At 39.3% G+C, this 17,809-nt stretch overlaps 1 protein-coding gene across 2 annotated transcripts in view; it reads right to left on the bottom strand.

Moving 5' to 3' along the window:
- Positions 1–1,405: 1,405 nt before the first annotated feature.
- Positions 1,406–17,809, bottom strand: part of LOC109934857 (dehydrogenase/reductase SDR family member 9) — a 28,616-nt gene continuing 12,212 nt past the window's right edge. The window contains exons 2-5 of one of the 2 annotated variants that reach the window (XM_020533524.2): positions 10,735–11,079; positions 7,262–7,520; positions 4,985–5,148; positions 1,406–3,168 (exon numbers count right to left, since the gene is read on the bottom strand). In XM_020533524.2, the coding sequence (XP_020389113.1) occupies positions 2,948–3,168; positions 4,985–5,148; positions 7,262–7,520; positions 10,735–11,047 (957 nt within the window). In that variant the 5' untranslated portion in view covers positions 11,048–11,079 and the 3' untranslated portion in view covers positions 1,406–2,947. The remainder of the gene's footprint in view (positions 3,169–4,984; positions 5,149–7,261; positions 7,521–10,734; positions 11,080–17,809) is intronic. The other variant, XM_020533526.2, reaches the window with a different exon arrangement.

Genomic DNA, 17,809 nt, shown 5'->3' with positions numbered 1-17,809 from the left:
CCTCATCTCTCACCCTGCTCTTTTTTATTCATTTATAGCATGTGGGAATTATTGGCTAAGCCAGCATTTATTAACAATCCCTGATAGCCCTTGAAAAGGTGGTTCTGAGCTGTCTTCTTGAAACACGGCAGTCTTTTGGGTTTAGAGACACCCAAAATGTTTTCTGGAAGGATGTCCAGGATTTTGACCAGGCACATTGAAGGAATGACAATATATTTCAAAGTCCAGGTGGTGAGTAGCTTAGAGGGAATCTTACAGGTGATGATATTCCCATGCACTTGATGCTCTTGCCTTTCTAGATGATAGACATCACAGATTTGGAAGGTTTTGTTGAAGGAGTCTTGGTGAATTTCTATGGTTATCTTACAAATGGCACATGTTGCTGCACCTCTATGTCGGTGATGGAGGGAGTGAACGTATAAGGTGATGGCTAGGTTATCAATCAAACAAGTTGCTTTTGTTGGGATAGAGTCAAACTTATTGAGTGTTATTGGAGCTGCACCCATCAGGCAGCTGGAGCATATTCCATCGCACTTCTGACTTGTGCGTTGTAGGTGGTGGATGTGCTTTATCAGTCAGAAAGTGAATTACTTGCCACAGATTTTCCAGCCTCTGACCTGCTTTTGTAGCCACAGTATTTATATGGCTGGTCCAGTTCAATTTCTGGTCAACAATAGCACCTAGCTTGTTGGAAGTGAGGTGAAAGTGTTGGTAATGCCATCCAGGGGAATTGGTTAAATTCTCTTTTGTTTGGGATGGTCATTGCCTGGCAATTGTATGGCACGAATGTTACTTGCCACTTATTAAGCCAAGCCTGGGTGTTGTGTAGGTCTTTTGCACATGAACATGAGCTGTTGCTCTGTCTTAGGAGTTAGGAATGGTGCTGAGAAATGTGCAATTATTGGTGAAAATCACGACTTTGAACTTATGATGGAGGGAAATTAATTGATGAAGCAGTCGCAAATGTTTCAGCATTGGACACCACACTGCGAAATTCCTGCAATGGTGTCATAGGCCTGAAATAATTGACCCTCAGCATCTACAACCATCATCCTTTGTGCTGAGACAACAAGGTGCAGGGCTGGATGAACACAGCAGGCCAAGCAGCATCATAGGAGCAGAGAGGCTGACGTTTCGGGCCTAGACCCTTCATCAGAAGTATATTTCCAATTCAATGGAGTGTTTTCCCTTGATTGGAACTGACTTAGTTTTACTAGGGCTCCTTGATGTCATACTCTGTCAAATGCTGTATTGATGTCAAGGACAGTCACTCTCATCTCACCTGACATACTTAACATCATTTTATACTATAAAGGCACAGTATCTTGACCCATCTCTATATCAAGTCTAATTTGATAAAATCTACAAAAGATATGATGCACTAGATTCCATTCATCCAACTTCACTGCCCTTTTTTATAAATTTCTTTAGGGCCTCATATCAGTCTAAGCTTGCAAACTCCACCAGCTGTATATCCCAAAAGGTATTCGTCATGTCTAAACTTGACCACACCCCACCTTCCCACATTCCTCACTTGATAACAATGTTTTCACCTGTCTGGGCCCCACCAATTATAACTCGCTCTGTTAACTTTTCACTTTGCTACATCCTTCACCATCTGAAAATGCTCTTTAAAAAACATCATTGAATTCTGCACAGCCAGCAATGTTCAATTATTTACCCTGAGCCCGTCTCTGATATCTTAAGAAAATAAAGTAAAAACATGTCTTTCCCATCTTTTGCTATTCTCCAAGTGTGTTACAGTTAATTAAATACATCTGATAAATAGGGAGGCACAGCAGCTAGTTAAAGGGGACTTAGCTTGATCGACAATGGTGTAATTAGAGAACAAAAAGCAAATAGCAGCTACAAGTGCACTTAAACTGATCTAAATTTTAAATTTCAGTGCTTTATTTTGAAGAACAATACATTGACATTCTAAACCTGATAAGAAATTGCATCTTGCAAATAAATGTTGACTCAAACTATATTTTTTAAGAAAAAATAAATGGAAAATAATTAAATGTGCGAATGGATGAGTGACTCACTATCAAGTTTAAATGGAAGATTATACTAGTGGAACTGGATTGTGTTCCTAATACTGCCTCCCTCAACCCTTTCAGGACTGACAGGTTTGCCTCACCCTTTCCAGTAGCATAATACAAATTACAAAATACAGATGTCTAAATTCCATACAATCGTAATTCAGGACTTAAATGTTGTGCAATATTAGTAATTTTAAAAAATAACCATGTGATTGTCGTAAAAATCATTGAAAAAATCATCACTGAAATAGTGTTTATGATAATACGCAACAAAATTTGCTCACAAAGATCCAGAGATCGCTGTAGTCTTTTGCCAAGCCAAGAAGATCTCCAAGCATCCATGAAACTGGGTAAGCTGCCAATCATTTTGGAAGTATTCTCACAGACAGTATGCCAGAAATAAAAGTTATAGAATCTCTTCATGTTTAACTTAAAGTTTGAATATTATGAAATAAATGATTGAGGCATATACATAGCATCAAAACAAAAACATTATAAAGAAACTTTAAAAACATTAAAATATTTGGGTTTTCTTACCATAAATACAAATCTAAGCAATCTGGTACTAATATAGTGACATATTTCATCTTCTCCTGAAACAAACTCCAGACTCACTTCTGCATATAGTTTGATCATATGACATCACTGACTTAATCAGGAACAAAAACAGAAGTTGCTGGAAATGCTCAGCAGGTCTGGCAGCATCTGTAAAGAAAAAAATCAGTTACCACTTCGGTTGTGGTGACCCTTCCTCAGAATAACTGACTTAATCAGTACTTGTTTCACTGCAGAAAAATGTTGCCGCATGTGTGAAGTTCATTTTTTTCTTTTTGATATCTTCTTGTCAGTCTTATTACTTCCATTAAAGTGATGTTGATTTAGAAGATGGAATGATGGTCTTTTTACACAGCATTTGAGTCTATTACTGTATCCTGAGCCAACAGATAGTCCGAGGCAAATGTCGGCAAGTAAGTCATTGGAATCCAAAGCAGCTTTGCATCAATACCTGCACTGTACCGGGATCGAGGGTACTTTGCTGTCAGAGCATGTTCCATACACCACACCACCTGGGAAAGATCTTTACTTGACCATTTTTTCACTAATTTCTCCTGTCTGGTGTCTGCTGTGGAAGGCCCAAGACAAATGTCAGAAAGGTAGTTTGTGACAAAATACAAACAAAAAACAACGGCAAATGAAAATGGAAATTGGAAACCTGAAGTAAAATAGGAAATACTGCAAACACACAGGAGGCCCATCAATATCTAAAATGAGAAACAGCATATTAACATTAACTGGAATGGATTTCAATCTCAACAAAACCGGAAGTTAAATAAAATTAATCTGACGTAAAATAAAGCCATGAAGAGAACAGAGTTATGGGGAAAGAAAGGTGAATGCCAAAATGCTGAAAGAACCTTTTACATATAAAAAAAAAGTTGGTGTGAAAGTTAACATAGTTCACTCCGCTAGTTCATTACAAAGCACTTAAGTAATAACAAATGGAAGTAGCTACATAAGGCAACAGAATTAAAGAAATGAAAGCCGCACAGGGGAGGTGATGGCCCAGTGGTATTATTGCTGGACTATTAATCCAGAAACACAGCTAATGCTCTGGAACCTGAGTTTGAATCCCAGCACAATGGACTTGGATTTCAATTTTTAAAAAATCTGGAATTAAGAATCTACTCATAACCATGAAATCATTGTTGAAAAAACCCCTCTGGTTCGCTAATGTCCTTCAGGTAGGAAATCTGCCATCCTCACCTGGTATGGCCTACATGTGACTCCAGACCCATGGCAACAAACTGACTCTTAATTACCCTATGAAAGCCATTCAGTTGTATCAGTCACAACAAAGTCTCAAAGAAATGGAACTGGATGGATCACCTGGCATGGATCTAGGCACCAGAACAGGCAATGGCAGAAACAGCCCTGTCAACTCTGCAACCCTGCAAAGGTGTCCTCAAGAACATCAGAGGGCTAGTGCCAAAATTGGGAGTGTTGTCTCACAGACTAGTAACACAACAACTTGACATCATTATACTCATCGAGTCATACCTCACAGATAATGTCCCAGACACCACCATCATCATCCCTGGATATGTCCTGTCCCACTGGCAAGATAGACCCAGCAACATTGACACTGAACCCCATCAAGTCAAGGACAAGGAAACCATCTGGTGATTTCGACATACCATCCTCCCTCAGCTGATGAATCAGTACTCCTCAATGTTGAACAACACTTAGAAGAAGCACTGAGGATGGCAAGGGCACAAAGTGTACTCTGGGTGAGGGATTTCAATGTCCACCACCAACAGTGGCTCAGCAGCAGTACTACTGATCGAGCTGGTTGGGTCCTAAAGGACATAGCTGCGGCAGGTGGTAAGGGAACCAACAAGAGGGAAAAACATACTTAACCCCACCTTTACCACTTGCCTGGATGGGTGCAGCAGTAACAACACTCAAGAAGCTGGACACCATCCAGGACAAAGCAGCCCCCTTGACTGGCACCACATCGACACTCTCACCCAAAAATTAGTTGGCAAGAAGGGGCTAGTGTCTTGCCAAGGCCAACTCACCCGATTATTTCCCCTTCTCACCACCTCTCTCATCACATCCAGGGAGGGAAAATTCTGCCCTATGAAGTTTTTCAAAGTAAATAGCTAAGCTAAACAATTTAGGATTTATGGCTGTAAAATATGGATGTAGGTTTTTCAAACAAGTGTTGAGTTTGGTGGCAAACACCAAGATATTGAAATTACTCTTGCCAAATATTGGTGTATGCTTTTATTATTAACTAATCTAACTGAAATACTCAATCATTTATTTTAAATGGGCTATCATTAAAATAGAGAAAGTTAAATCCATGCATGGTAACAATCATAACATAATTCCTAGGGCTGAAAGTTGACCAGAAAAGTTAAGGTTATATTTCTTACATTGTATTAAATAATTTTCTCCATATTGCTTTTTCAGATCAGGTGATAGGTGGTCCCAGAGCTCTTGCTTTTCATGACGCTGTAAGCTGCAATCTGTCAGTTTGGTTACAAACATCCCAGGCTCGATACATGAGACTTTTATTCCAAAATGCTTCATATCACGCCTGAGTAAGCAAATTTTGCACATGGATGAAAACAGAAAAACTAGTCAGATCTATTGTAATACTGTTCTAATGTAGAAAATATTTAGTCACTGATACATTTCTGTTGCAATAACATTATTCCCCATCCCGTTCTTTGAAAACAGGCAGATGAGGTGGTGACTGAAGTGTGTTCTTGTTTGAATGTAATTTGACCCTACTTCAAAGACCAGTGAAATACTTGATAATGCCAGATCACACCTGCTGCTCTTGTTGATCCCAAGGTAGCTAAAACCGACATGTTTAGGCCAATGTATCAACTAAGTCAAGACTAGATGCATGGCTGATCATTATGTAATACCCATGGACACAAATCACAGCGTAATTCAAGGGAAACAATAGAGGAAACACTTCAATCTCCCCAATCTATGAATCTGATTTTGATCTGAGCCTAGAAATTAAAATATATGACTTAAAATATCTGGAAAAGGAAATTAGTGCAGGTTTATTATCTAGCTGTGTGATAACTTTTTATGCATGTTATTAAAAAGAGATTAATGATTATTATCTGTAAAATCTAGTTAGTTATTGTCTTACAATGATTCACTAATACCTCAAAATCTTCAAACATTACTGTCACAAATTACAAGAAAATGTTCTCTAAAATTAACCCATAGACAGTCTGTCACAAATAGAAAATATTATTAGCTCACCTACTCACCCACATCTTGCATGGGTCAGCCATATGGATTTTTCCATTACTCGTATCAATTATGAAAGGAGTAAATTTTATAAAGATAACTTGCAACAAGTATGTAAATACTAAGAGAGATAGTAGGAACTGCAGATGCTGGAGAATCTGAGATAACAAGGTGTAGAGCTGGATGAACACATCAGGCCAAGCAGCATCAGAGGAGCAGGAAAGCTGACGTTTCAGGCCTGAACCCTTGTTATCTATGTAAATACTAATATTGATTTGTTCCTTCAGCTACTGTTCAATCTACCATATGTAATAAACATTCAAAATGGGGACCATTTAAACTGGCCGACTGGGGTCAGTTTGAATTAGACTAAATTCAATTTCCTGGGAAAGAAATGGATTCCCTGAGTCTTGTCTATCATCAATAAAGGGAGCAATTTAAAATAGTGTACCATCTGATTACAAATCGCAGGATATTTCATTTGTACACTAAATGCACTATAATTTGATGTCAATTTGCTGTTCTGCAAAAACATGCATGGCATCATTGAAATTGTTGTAGGCTAAGTGATAACAAATTACTTACTGTAATAGAAAAATTCTAACTTTTGATGTTGTTAGACAGAAAGAAATATCCTGTAGTCACATTCTCCAAAATGTTTGAAATATATTTTAGTGATATGAATTGAGAATTAAAATTTGGCCAAACAGCTAGAAGAAATCCCAGATCCTCTTCAAGTAGTGCCATGATTCTCTTCAACTAATGCTTTTAAATATTCCAGAGAGGACTGACAGAGGATTAGTTTGTTGTCTCTTTGGAAACATAAAATCTCCACTGTGTAGCATTCCCTCAATCTTGCAACCTTAAATTATATATTAAAGTTTCTGAAGTAAGGCGTGGAAGCCACAACTTTCGGACTCAGAGGCTAAAGTGCTACCATATAGTGAAACATAAAAACCAACTTCCGCAACATGGATATAAAATTAAAACCTTGCTGTTGGTTTCAGCTGTGTAAAGTGATGTATAATCAGGGTGCTGGAAGTCATATTGCAGAATCAGGAGTAGAGTCAGGCGTAAATCAACTCTGCATGTACACTTTGCAGGTTTCTAATATTTTTTCAAGGACAGGAATACCAACTTACCCCTGGTGTTAAACATGCTTCATTTAAAGTATTATAAGTTCTCAGTACTTCACAGGGAACCTTTCATAGTCATGCTATAGTCAGTGTAAAATCAAACTAGCATGTGGTGGCATCTCACCTTAATTTGCCTTAGTGTGATTCCTAAATTATAAAGCTACTTTTACATCAAAGAATAATTTTTAGTATTGTTGTAAATATGGTAATGTATCTGAAGTTTGGATTATGTGCCCTTAATATTTGTTACTTTCATGCTGCACTGTAGTTTAAATGTGTTATAACAGAGGATACCCTAACCTTAAACTATCGTTGAAAGCTTCCATTCCAAATTTCGATGGGAAGTATCCTCCACCAGTCAACGCTAATCGACCGAGCACACTGCTTACATTCACTATTCTTCCTCTGGCTTTCTTAATCAGAGGTAGCAATTTTAATGTCATCTCAATTGGTCCCAATAAATTAACTTCAATAGGTCTTCTGAAATGTTCAATCTGTAACCAATCTGTGGGACAGAGTATTCCAGCTATTCCAGCATTGTTTACTAATCCCCACAGACCTGCAAGAACAAATTAGGATAATTATACATATACAATAATGTATCAAACACCTTTAACATTTACTCTAGGTATAGCCATCGAAACATTAAGAAAAAGTAATAATTGTAGCTTAGTACCATTTATGAGCATAATCTATACATTATCCATAACTTCTAAAAACTCAATCAAATTATTTAATCAGATCAATATGAAATTAACATTGGCTGATCTGATTATTTATAGGTAGATCCAACAATGTTTATTGGTTCTGTGCTAAATCCACTTGTTCTTTTGTTTTTCTTGGTTTGTGAGATTTGAGGTACTACAAGTCTCAGTATCAGTAAAATAATGAAGAAGAGAAACATCCCCCTCCTGATCACTTTCACTGCTGCAAGTGTATGTTTGCAAAGGTGTGGTTATTATTGGACATGTTAGCTTTTTCTTAAAAATCCTTCGCCCAGAAATTCAGCATTTCCAGAATTATGGCAAATGTCTGATGTCATCAGACATTCACCTGTCAGAAAGATAACTTGATGGGAATATCCCAATTCTTTATCTTTCATGTAGATACAGGATAAAGCTGAAGTTATAATACTCAATTATCTACATGACTGAGTAAATTGCAAGATATTCTCCTCTGGATCATTTTTGAACCATGATCACCTGCATACAGCTCTGATTGGTTGTTATCACAGACACAAGTCAAGAGAATGAAGAAAAACGATGAGAATAACTGTATGAGGACATCACTGATCATGCATGAAACAATTCCTGGCACCCATCAAAATGGTTGAGAGAAGGCTGGAGAGGCTGGGTGAAACCTCGCCAATGGACAAGGTGCAGGGTAAACCCAAAGGTTTTCCTTCTTGGATCCACAGCAATCCTGTTCACTTTGCAAGGACATTAAAAAAAATATATTAAATCACTCAAATGTCTACACCTCTTCCGGCAGTGTTTCTTATTTCTGCCAGATTGACCCTGATAGAAAGCTATTGTGGCTTCTCCTCTCATGCCTCTGGTTGCAACTGCAGTTCATCTCCAAAGACATTACCTCGTATCCACAAAAAAAGAGGATGGAAAGAGATATCTCAGACTGGAAGGACAGGGAAGGATTCCCAGGGCTTGCAAGCATTGGTGTGGGTTTCAGTGACTTCTATGCCGAGTGTCTCAAAATGTGAGAATGAATTTAAATTCGAAATAGAGCACCAAGCTAATGTCTGATTGGATGAGGCAATAAACAAAAACAGGTCAGGCAGCACAGCAAGAACATATAGGTGGGGAGACTGACATTCTGGACTGGTACACCACAGGAAATGCTCTTACTCTGTGATTCATAATGGTGTTTAACCATTAATATTGAGCAGAAAACAGGTGTCAGCAGATTGGTAGCCCTTCCTTCATTACTACAAGATTTTCCTTCCCATTAACTTCATTTGAAAGAGCATTGAACAAGATGTAAGATAAGAAATCAACCTTTTGCTCCCCCTTTCCTGGCCAGAATAAACTATTACAATTGACATCTTTCTCCCTCACTCTCTTGTTTTCCTCCTCTCCATAAAGGCTTCCCATGTGGGCCTCTGGTAAAAATCACTATCTGACCGTGCTGATGTAATCAAACCCCACTGATGTAACTCCACAAAGGCCAGTATCCTGTCACCAAGTCACTCTTTATTTACACATGAACAGTTCTTGACACTGGTACAGTTTCCTTAGAGCCAGCTCTCAGAGTGAACAGGGTATCTGACACTCTTGTTCTTATCTGTCAGCCAGGGCTCCCTGTTTGGACCAGGTTAGAAGCCCCAGTCAGGGAACTCATATTCTATGAGGTTGACCTGGCTGACCCGTTACAATCACTACACCCACCTTGCAAATTTGAAGGACCCTACTGCTTTTGGAGGGTTTCTCTCTCACAAGCTGAGAAAAATGTGTTAAGATTGCAACACTCCATTGTTCACTGACTTGGTTTCTGCCAAGATGGCAGGGTTTAAATAAAGAAGAAGAATCATATCAGTCTCAAAACATTAACTCTGTTACTTTCGCCACAAATGCTGTCAAACTTGCTGAGTTTCTACAGCAAATTCTGCTTTTATTTCAGATTTCCAGCATCTGCAATATTTTTATTTTATTTAAGGGTTTAAGTATGCTTTTGTGTCTTTCTTTGTCACTCCTTTCATATCTCTATTTTGCTTTTTCTCTGTATTTCTTCATTTTTCTCTGTTCGTTACATTCATCTATTTCCCTTTCTGTCTCTTTTTCTTTTTCTTCTTGTTTGCCTTTTTCTGTATTGATTATTTTCTGCTTTTTTTTTTCCTCTTCTGCCTCTCCCTCTCTGCTTTCAGACTCATTTACTCTTCATTTCTGTTTCTCTCTTTTGTCTTATTTACTTTGGGTTCAAGGAAATGTAAAGGTGCTGTGAAAGTGACAGGTTAATGATTACTGAAGTGAGGTGGGTACAGGCCCATCATTAGTCAGGTGTAGGGTATAGTCAGGCCAGTAGACCCAAGAAAGATTTTGGACTGCGTGAAAGGTTTGCCTCACTACTGTGGGACTTCATCCCAGTTATAACGAAAATAATAAGGCACTATAACCCCACCATTCCATGTCCTTACACCCTATTTATCTCCTATGCCATATCTATACTATGTTATACTCCTCCACCTATCTGCAATGACCCTTCAGGCTCTGGTCTGCACCAAACACAATGGTTTCTCATATTCTCCAGGCCAATCTATGTACCCCGCCTACTTCTCATGGCTCTTTATATGCTCTGTGCGAAGCTGTGCCACCTCCAATCCTATTCAGCTTCTACACATTGCATCAAATAAATTAACCCTTTCTTGACAACAGTATGTGTCAAATAAGTTTTTTTACAAATGCCATTTATTTAGAACTTACCACTTCCTTCAAAAAGACACTCTTTTTACTGTAGGCCAATAATAGTGTCAATCTAGAGTCTTTAAAATAACAGTAGGAAAACATGTAATTATGTGACATCACTATCTTGTATCTAGTGTCCCAGCAAAAATAATTGGAAGCCTTTGCTGGAGGTGGCTGTGAACAGATGAATTTCTCACCCAATTCGTTTTCTCATAATTATACATCAATTAATCCTTTTTTATGTAAATTCTAATGTGTTTCATTATTCAGCACTAAATATGTATGAGAAGTAATTGTATATTAGTTCTTCATATTATATTAGTATATAGCTAAAAGAACTCATTGTATTGCACTTACCCTGGTTTCCTACTTCAACTTTGATCAGATCAGTTGCATTCTCAATACTATCAGATTTTGTAATATCCAACAAGATTGTTTTCAACCTGCTTGAAGTCTCATTATTTAAGCCTTGAGCCCCCTCTTCCGTCAGGCAGCCAGCAAGCACTCGAAATCCACCTGCATCAAATACTTTTGCAGCAAGATTTCCAAACCCAGTATCACATCCAGTGATGAACACGTACTTGTCCGAGATGTTTCCTATTTTAAGTTTATCTCGCATCCACCAGCATAGAAACCAGATTAAAAAGAAGCCCAGAGTGAATGCAAACATATCCCTATGAGTATAGGGCAAATGACGAGAACCTGAAAAAAAACAGCCACTTTTAGAATATGAACACCAACCTAAGTACAACAGTGAATTGTACAGAACAAAGAAACAAACATTTATATGATGCTCATTCATAATTTCCTCTTGTGCTGTATTGCACACGAATAATTACAAGATTTTTAAAACTAAAATCCTAATTAAAGAAAACCTTAGGCCAAAATGGAAGATATTATATGGAAAACATTGTGAGATTGACAGGTTAGTAATAATAATGTTGAGAGACAAAGGATCATTGGATACCGGAGCAGGTGCAAGGCATCTGGCCTTTCTAGTCTGACCCATATTTCAATAAGATCGTGGCTGGTCTGGCTATTGCCTCAATTCCACTTTCCTATCTGCATGTACACTAGAACTCCCTTTTCTGTCAAAATTGATTGAACTCTTACTTGAATAATTTCAACTATCCAGCAGCCACTGTGCTATAGGGAAGAGAATTCCAAATATTCACGACCTTCTCAGGGAAAACAACTCCTCACATCTGTCTTAGATGGGAGACTTCATGATAAATTGTATTCTCTAACTGACAAGAGGAAGTATCCTCCTAGTATCAACCTGTCAAAACATCACAGAATATTATGTCAGAAACTTCCAGAAATTTCCGTTTTTGTTTCAGATTTCCAGCATCTGCAATTCTTTCTGTTTTTTTTTACAAAGTATTATATGTTTCAATAAAATTACTTCTCAATCTGCTAAACTCCAAAGGGTATAAACCCAACCTGTTCAACCTTTCTTCATTAGATAAGCCCATTATCCCAGGAATGAATTAACTGAATCTTCACTCAAGAGTTTCTCATGCAATTAATTTGGTTTTTCAATTAAGGAGATCAAAACTGTGCGCAGTATTCCAGACGTGGTCTCCTAAATGCCCTGTTTGGCCAAAGTAAAGCTTCCTGACTTTCATATTTATAATGGTATAATGGCTTTGTCACCAGACTAGTAATCAAAAGACACAAAAACAGAAATTGCTGACAAAACTCACCAAGTCTGACAGCATCTGTGGAGAGAAATAGAGTTAATGTTTTGAATCCAATGACGGTTGTTATAAAATTAGAAATGATAGCAAGGTTAAAGCAAAAAGGATGGTGGGTTCCCTACTACAATATTTCATATATAAATGAAGCAGCCTTTCATAATTAGATTCCAATCTGAAAGTCAACTCCTCAAATGTCTGTTATTCAAACAACAGAAGCTGAGCTTTAGCAGGAACATGGACTATAATAAAGAAAGCATTCTACGCCGACAAGGAAGCATTCATGAGATACAGGTAAAGTCCTCATAGTCTTACCAGACTCTAATCTGCTCTCTCATTCCAAGATGACTGGTGGCATTTTAACCCAAGGGTCACCACACCTCAGGTAAGCAGAGAGGTTAAGAAGGACAGTCCTTCATAGTAACCTCAGCCAATGTGGGAATTGAGCCCATGTTGTTGAAATCATTCTGCATCACAAACCAGTTGTCGAGCCAATTGCCTAACAGATCCCCACATGACTGTAATAGGTGAGTAACTGGAAAATAAACATACTGAGTCTATCAGGTAAGCATCATGCTCAACCTGCCAAAAGATGAATCAACACCAGATCATAAAAGCATTCCAATTAGTTAGATTTATTTTCGTGACTTAGTGGTTTAGAATTTGAATGTAACATTATACACAATATTTAGTGCTGCCCCCATGAACACTGTTGTATTTTCTGAGAAACACAATAGGAGCATTCAAAAGTCATTTAATTATCCAAATATTTTGCAACTTCAGAGTCAGGAGTATGTTGTGTTATACCACTCTCACAATTACACTCCTTTGCTATTCAAATGTACTGAATGCTCAGCTGTGTAATCAATTAATGTAATCCTCTGAAATAAACCTTTCACAAAAAAGAAAGACAGACCTTTGTGCTTAAAGTTTACATGCAATAGATGACATAGTGATGAATAGCTAATGGTACTGGGGAAGACTGAAAATAACTCAGCAGTGGATGGCATCCAAGAGGTAACATTGAAGAGGTAAAAGAAGATGCACAAAGAATTAGGAGAGACAGGATGTATGTGGGTCTGAAAGAGTTATTACTGAGGAGCACCACAAACTATGATGGCATATGGACTTGTGTAGATCTCAGGACGTGGCAAGAGCCAACAGGATTGCATCACGCTGGCTCAGAGCTGCACCACTCCCCAGTTCCACTTTGTCCTCTGGCTCATCTGACGTGCTAACAAGTTCCCCACAGAACTCATCTCTTCCCACCTTGACTCGGTCTTTTCTCCCCTGGTCAAATCCCTGCCCATTGACATTCACGATTGCTCACTTTACGCCAATAGCAGAATTTCCAGTTTGCGGGTTCCAGCTACGTCCTCTTTACCATGGATGTGCAATCCCTTTACACGTCCATCCCCCACCAGGATGGTCTCAGGACTCTCCGTTTCTTCCTGGAACAAAGGCCTGAATCACCTCCATCCACCACCAGTCTCCTCTGCCTGGCCAAGCTCATCCTCACCCTGAACAACTTTTCTTTTAACTTGTCTCATTTTCTTCAGTTCAGAGGGGTGGCCATGAGTACATGTATGGATCCCAGTTATGCCAATCTCTTTGTGCGGTATGTTAAACGTTCCTTGCTCCAGTCCTATTCCGGCCTCACTCACAAAACTTTTTCCAGTACATCAATGATATCATCGGTGCTGCTTCCCTCTCTCATCCGGAATTGGAAAAGTTTATTGATTTCACTTCCAATTTCCACTCCGGTCTCACCTTCAACTGCTATATCTCTGACTTCTCTTTTCCCTTCTTCAACATCTCTCTCTTCATTTCTAAGGAATGAGTGGCCACCAATATCCACTATAAACCCACTGACTACCACAGTTACCTAGAATATACATCCTTCTTCCCGTATAGACTCTATTCCATTCTCCCCATTCCTCTGCCTCCATCACATTTGTTACGATGATGCCAACTTGAAAAAGGGAGCCTCTGAAATCTCCACCTTCTTCCTCAACTGAGGATTCCCCAGCACCAATCTGACAGGGCCTCAGCCATGTCCAACCTATCTCCTGCACTTCACCACTCATCCTCTCTCTTCCCTCCCGCAACAGTGACAGGGTTCCCCTTGTCCTTACCTACCATCCCACCAGCATCCACAATCAGAAGATCATTAGCTGCCATTTCTTCACTGCCAGTGAGATGCCACCACCAGACACATTTCCCCTCCCTTTACTTGTCCGCCTTCTGCATGGACCATTCCCTATGGGACACCCTGGTTCACTCTTCCTTCACCTCCAACCTATCCCTATAGCATCATGGCACCTTCTGCTGCAACCGCAGAAGGTGTAATGCTATCCATTTACTTCCTCCCTCCTCAGAGTCCAAGGGACCAAACACACCTTCCAGACCTTCTAGTTTACTGCATTCGCTGCTCACAAAGTTGTCTCCTCTAGATTGGGGAAATGCAGCATCGACTAGGTGACCGCTTCGCAGAACACTTGTGTTCTGTTTGCAAAAAAGGCCCTAAGCTTTCAGTTGCCCTGCCACTTCAACACACCACCCTGTTCCCTGGCCAACATCTCTGTCTCAGGAACAAAAACAGAAGTTGCTGGAAAAGCTCAGCAGGTCTGGCAGCATCCGTGAAGAAAAAATCAGAGTTAATGATTCAGGTCTAGTGACCTGTCCCCAGAGCTCTTCCAGCAACTTCTGTTTTTGTTCCTGATTTACAGCATCCGTGGTTCTTTCGTTTTTTAACTCTGTCTCATGCTTGCTGCCGTGCTCCAGTGAAGCTAAAAGAACAGCAGCTCATTTTCTGCCTGCAGCCTTCTGGACTCAATATTGAGTCCAATAACTTTCTGGCTTGAGCTCTCCCATGTCCTTACCACAATCCTCACTACCAGGCCTTGTTATCACATAGTCTGCTTTTATACACCACCCATTGTTAGCCACTATAAGTCCCCATTAATAGCTGTTCACCCTCCTAGCCAAATTGTTATCCACTCCTTTATCTGTCCAACTGCTCTTCTCTCTCTTTGGGCTCTATCCTACCTATCATTTACTCCTTACTCCCCTCCCCCCACCCTATCTTCTGCATATAAATGGGCATTTTCCTAGCTACCATCAGTTCGGAGGAAACGTCACTTGACCCAAAACATTAATACTGATTTCTCTCCACCAATGCTGCCAGTCTGGCTGAGCTGTTCCAGCAATTTCTATTTTTGTCTATGTTGTAGTGATATCTGATCACTTGGAACTGGGCCTGAGTCTGTAAGGCTTCAGCAGTGTCTTCTTTCTTACTCTGGCTTATAAATAGTTACATTAATAAAGACTGTTAATGATCACTCACAAGAGAGTAGACAACATTTCTTTACATTGTGGCAGCAGTGACCAGAATTACAGAACTAGAGGCAAGCAGCAACAAGTAACCAAAATGACTGCACAGTGTTACAGGTAAACCATGAGGCCAGTCCAGCAATCTGACCCCAGAAATGGAGGAAATGTCTGAAGGAAGCTCAGTGGCAATGGGGATCAGCAAACAATGTACTTCAAGGCCCATTTAGGTACTGAATTGCGGAATAGCAAAGCCTGTGCAAAAACCTAACAGAAGGTCCGCAAGCAGCAAGCAACAAAAAAGCTAGAAATTAAAAATCAACTGGCCACAGTGAGTAAAACACTGCAGAAAATCAAAAGCACCTAAAGGATGGGTAAGAATCTACCTCTCTGAAAATCGACCAATGCAAAGCAGGCAAAGAAACAGGCACAGTTGACACCATGCAAGAACTGCAACACTGCGAATCCAGCCAGCATGTTTTATGAAGAATCGAAGTCTCAAGAGAGAGAGATAGGTTATTGTAGCACAGAGAACTAAGCACACACCACAGCTTGTGCTATGTTCCACAGTGTTCCAGCAGTCAAGGACACAAAGCAGCAGGGTCATCCTTTCCTAAGGAATGTGTCATAATGTCCACAAGATTTCAATGCTCCTGACTGCATAGAGTCATAGGATGAATTGTGGTTTGCAGGTATTATGGTAAAAGACAAGAAACCTAGTTTTTATTTGGATATAAAGTATATGTATTTTTTTGCCAAGGTTACACCATGGTTAAGGAATTCTTAGACTATCCTTTATTCAACTTCAGGCACTGGAGGCCTTAAAATCAGTGAATGGCCAGGTGTGTGCCACACTTTGCTACAATGGAAATTAGATCACACGGACTTGTATATTTTTCCTAACCTCTGCACTTCTTTATCAAGTAGATCTGCCTGCCTAGCTTTATATATTATTTAGTTAGCAGATGCTGAAAATGCTGAAATCAGTGCAGTGCACCAGGAAACACTCTCTACTGCAGGCAATCGAGCTCCAGGACTATGAAAAAGTAATGCAGACCTTCAATTTCTTTCAGAAAAGCAGCTACAAACAAGAGAAAAAAATGCATCAAAGGAGATGGCCAGCCATCAGAGGCCATTCCAGACCTTGGCTTGCTCTTTCAAGTTACTGTCACGATAACGCATGTTGTTAATTCAATGGAGGATAAGATTGTAAACCCTCCTATGATCTTACATTAAGTGAAACTGTTATAAACTCCCTGTTGTCTCTCTAAAGGAAAATGATACCTTTTTCAAAGATGGTAAAGTAGAGGTAAAGTTGCAGTGCAGCAACAGTTACTGTAACCACATTTAGCTTTATAAATTCCTCCCTGTGTAGAAGCTTGGATGACTACAGGAAGCAGGAACAAAACATTGTTCTACTTCAAATACCAAGGGAAAAAAGTGAATTGCCAAATAACTATATAAATGTCCACAACATCTGCGATGTCCTGGGCCATGAAGTTAGAAAGAGTTCTTTAATCCTGCAAGAAAGTTATCATACTGACCTAGTGTAGATTCATGAGTATGGGACTTTCATGCAGGGTGAGGATACCCCACATGTAGTAATAGTAGAAGCCAACCCTATACAACATATCTTTACAATCATTTACAGAAAGCAACAATATGTACTGGACATACTTCAAGCAAACACTGGAAATGGCCCATTAAGACGAAGTCCAACAATCACGAGCAGTTAATAAAATCTATCCCGGAAGGAATAGATCCTTTATTTCAAATAGGATCAAAACAATCATGAACATTCAGAGCTTCTACAGCTGAATATTGCCTTGGATCAGCCTAATGCAGGACAGTGAATGGAGTTCAACAAACGTTAAAAGTAAACCAGTGTTGGAAATGTCCAACTGACCTAAAGAAACAGTTGAATTAAAAGCCCAGCTATTGGCAGTCACACAACACAATTTTGAGACTGGAAAAACTAAAAGCTACAGCAGATTTCCAAACCTCTTGAACAGAGGCAACCAGTGTGCTTACCCAATTGCATAAGGATCACAAAACAATATTATCTGATGAAAATGTTCTGCTACAGTCAATGAATCGTGACCTTACAAACAAAAGGGAAAATCTTGAAAGGGGGACAGAAACCTTTGTTTAACTTTGGGAAGACTATCCATGGAGAAGCAAGTCCTTGTTAAGGATGGAAATTGCCTCCAGATAAGAATGATCTTTTGTAAAGAAGGCTTAGAGGAAGTAAAGCAGCAGCCTATCTAGTTGGCAGATTTCAGTGCTACGTGCTATAGATTCTGCTCCAAAAGTGTATTCCCACAGCGGGTCATGCACTTCAACGTTTTGATGGAAAAATAATGTTTTTTGTCTATGAAGAGGCTGACAACGCATCTATCCACATG

The sequence above is a fragment of the Rhincodon typus genome, chromosome 7 (assembly GCF_021869965.1).
Source record: "Rhincodon typus isolate 14 chromosome 7, sRhiTyp1.1, whole genome shotgun sequence".
Lineage (NCBI taxonomy): Eukaryota > Metazoa > Chordata > Chondrichthyes > Orectolobiformes > Rhincodontidae > Rhincodon > Rhincodon typus.
This window is presented reverse-complemented; position numbering and strand designations above follow the sequence as displayed.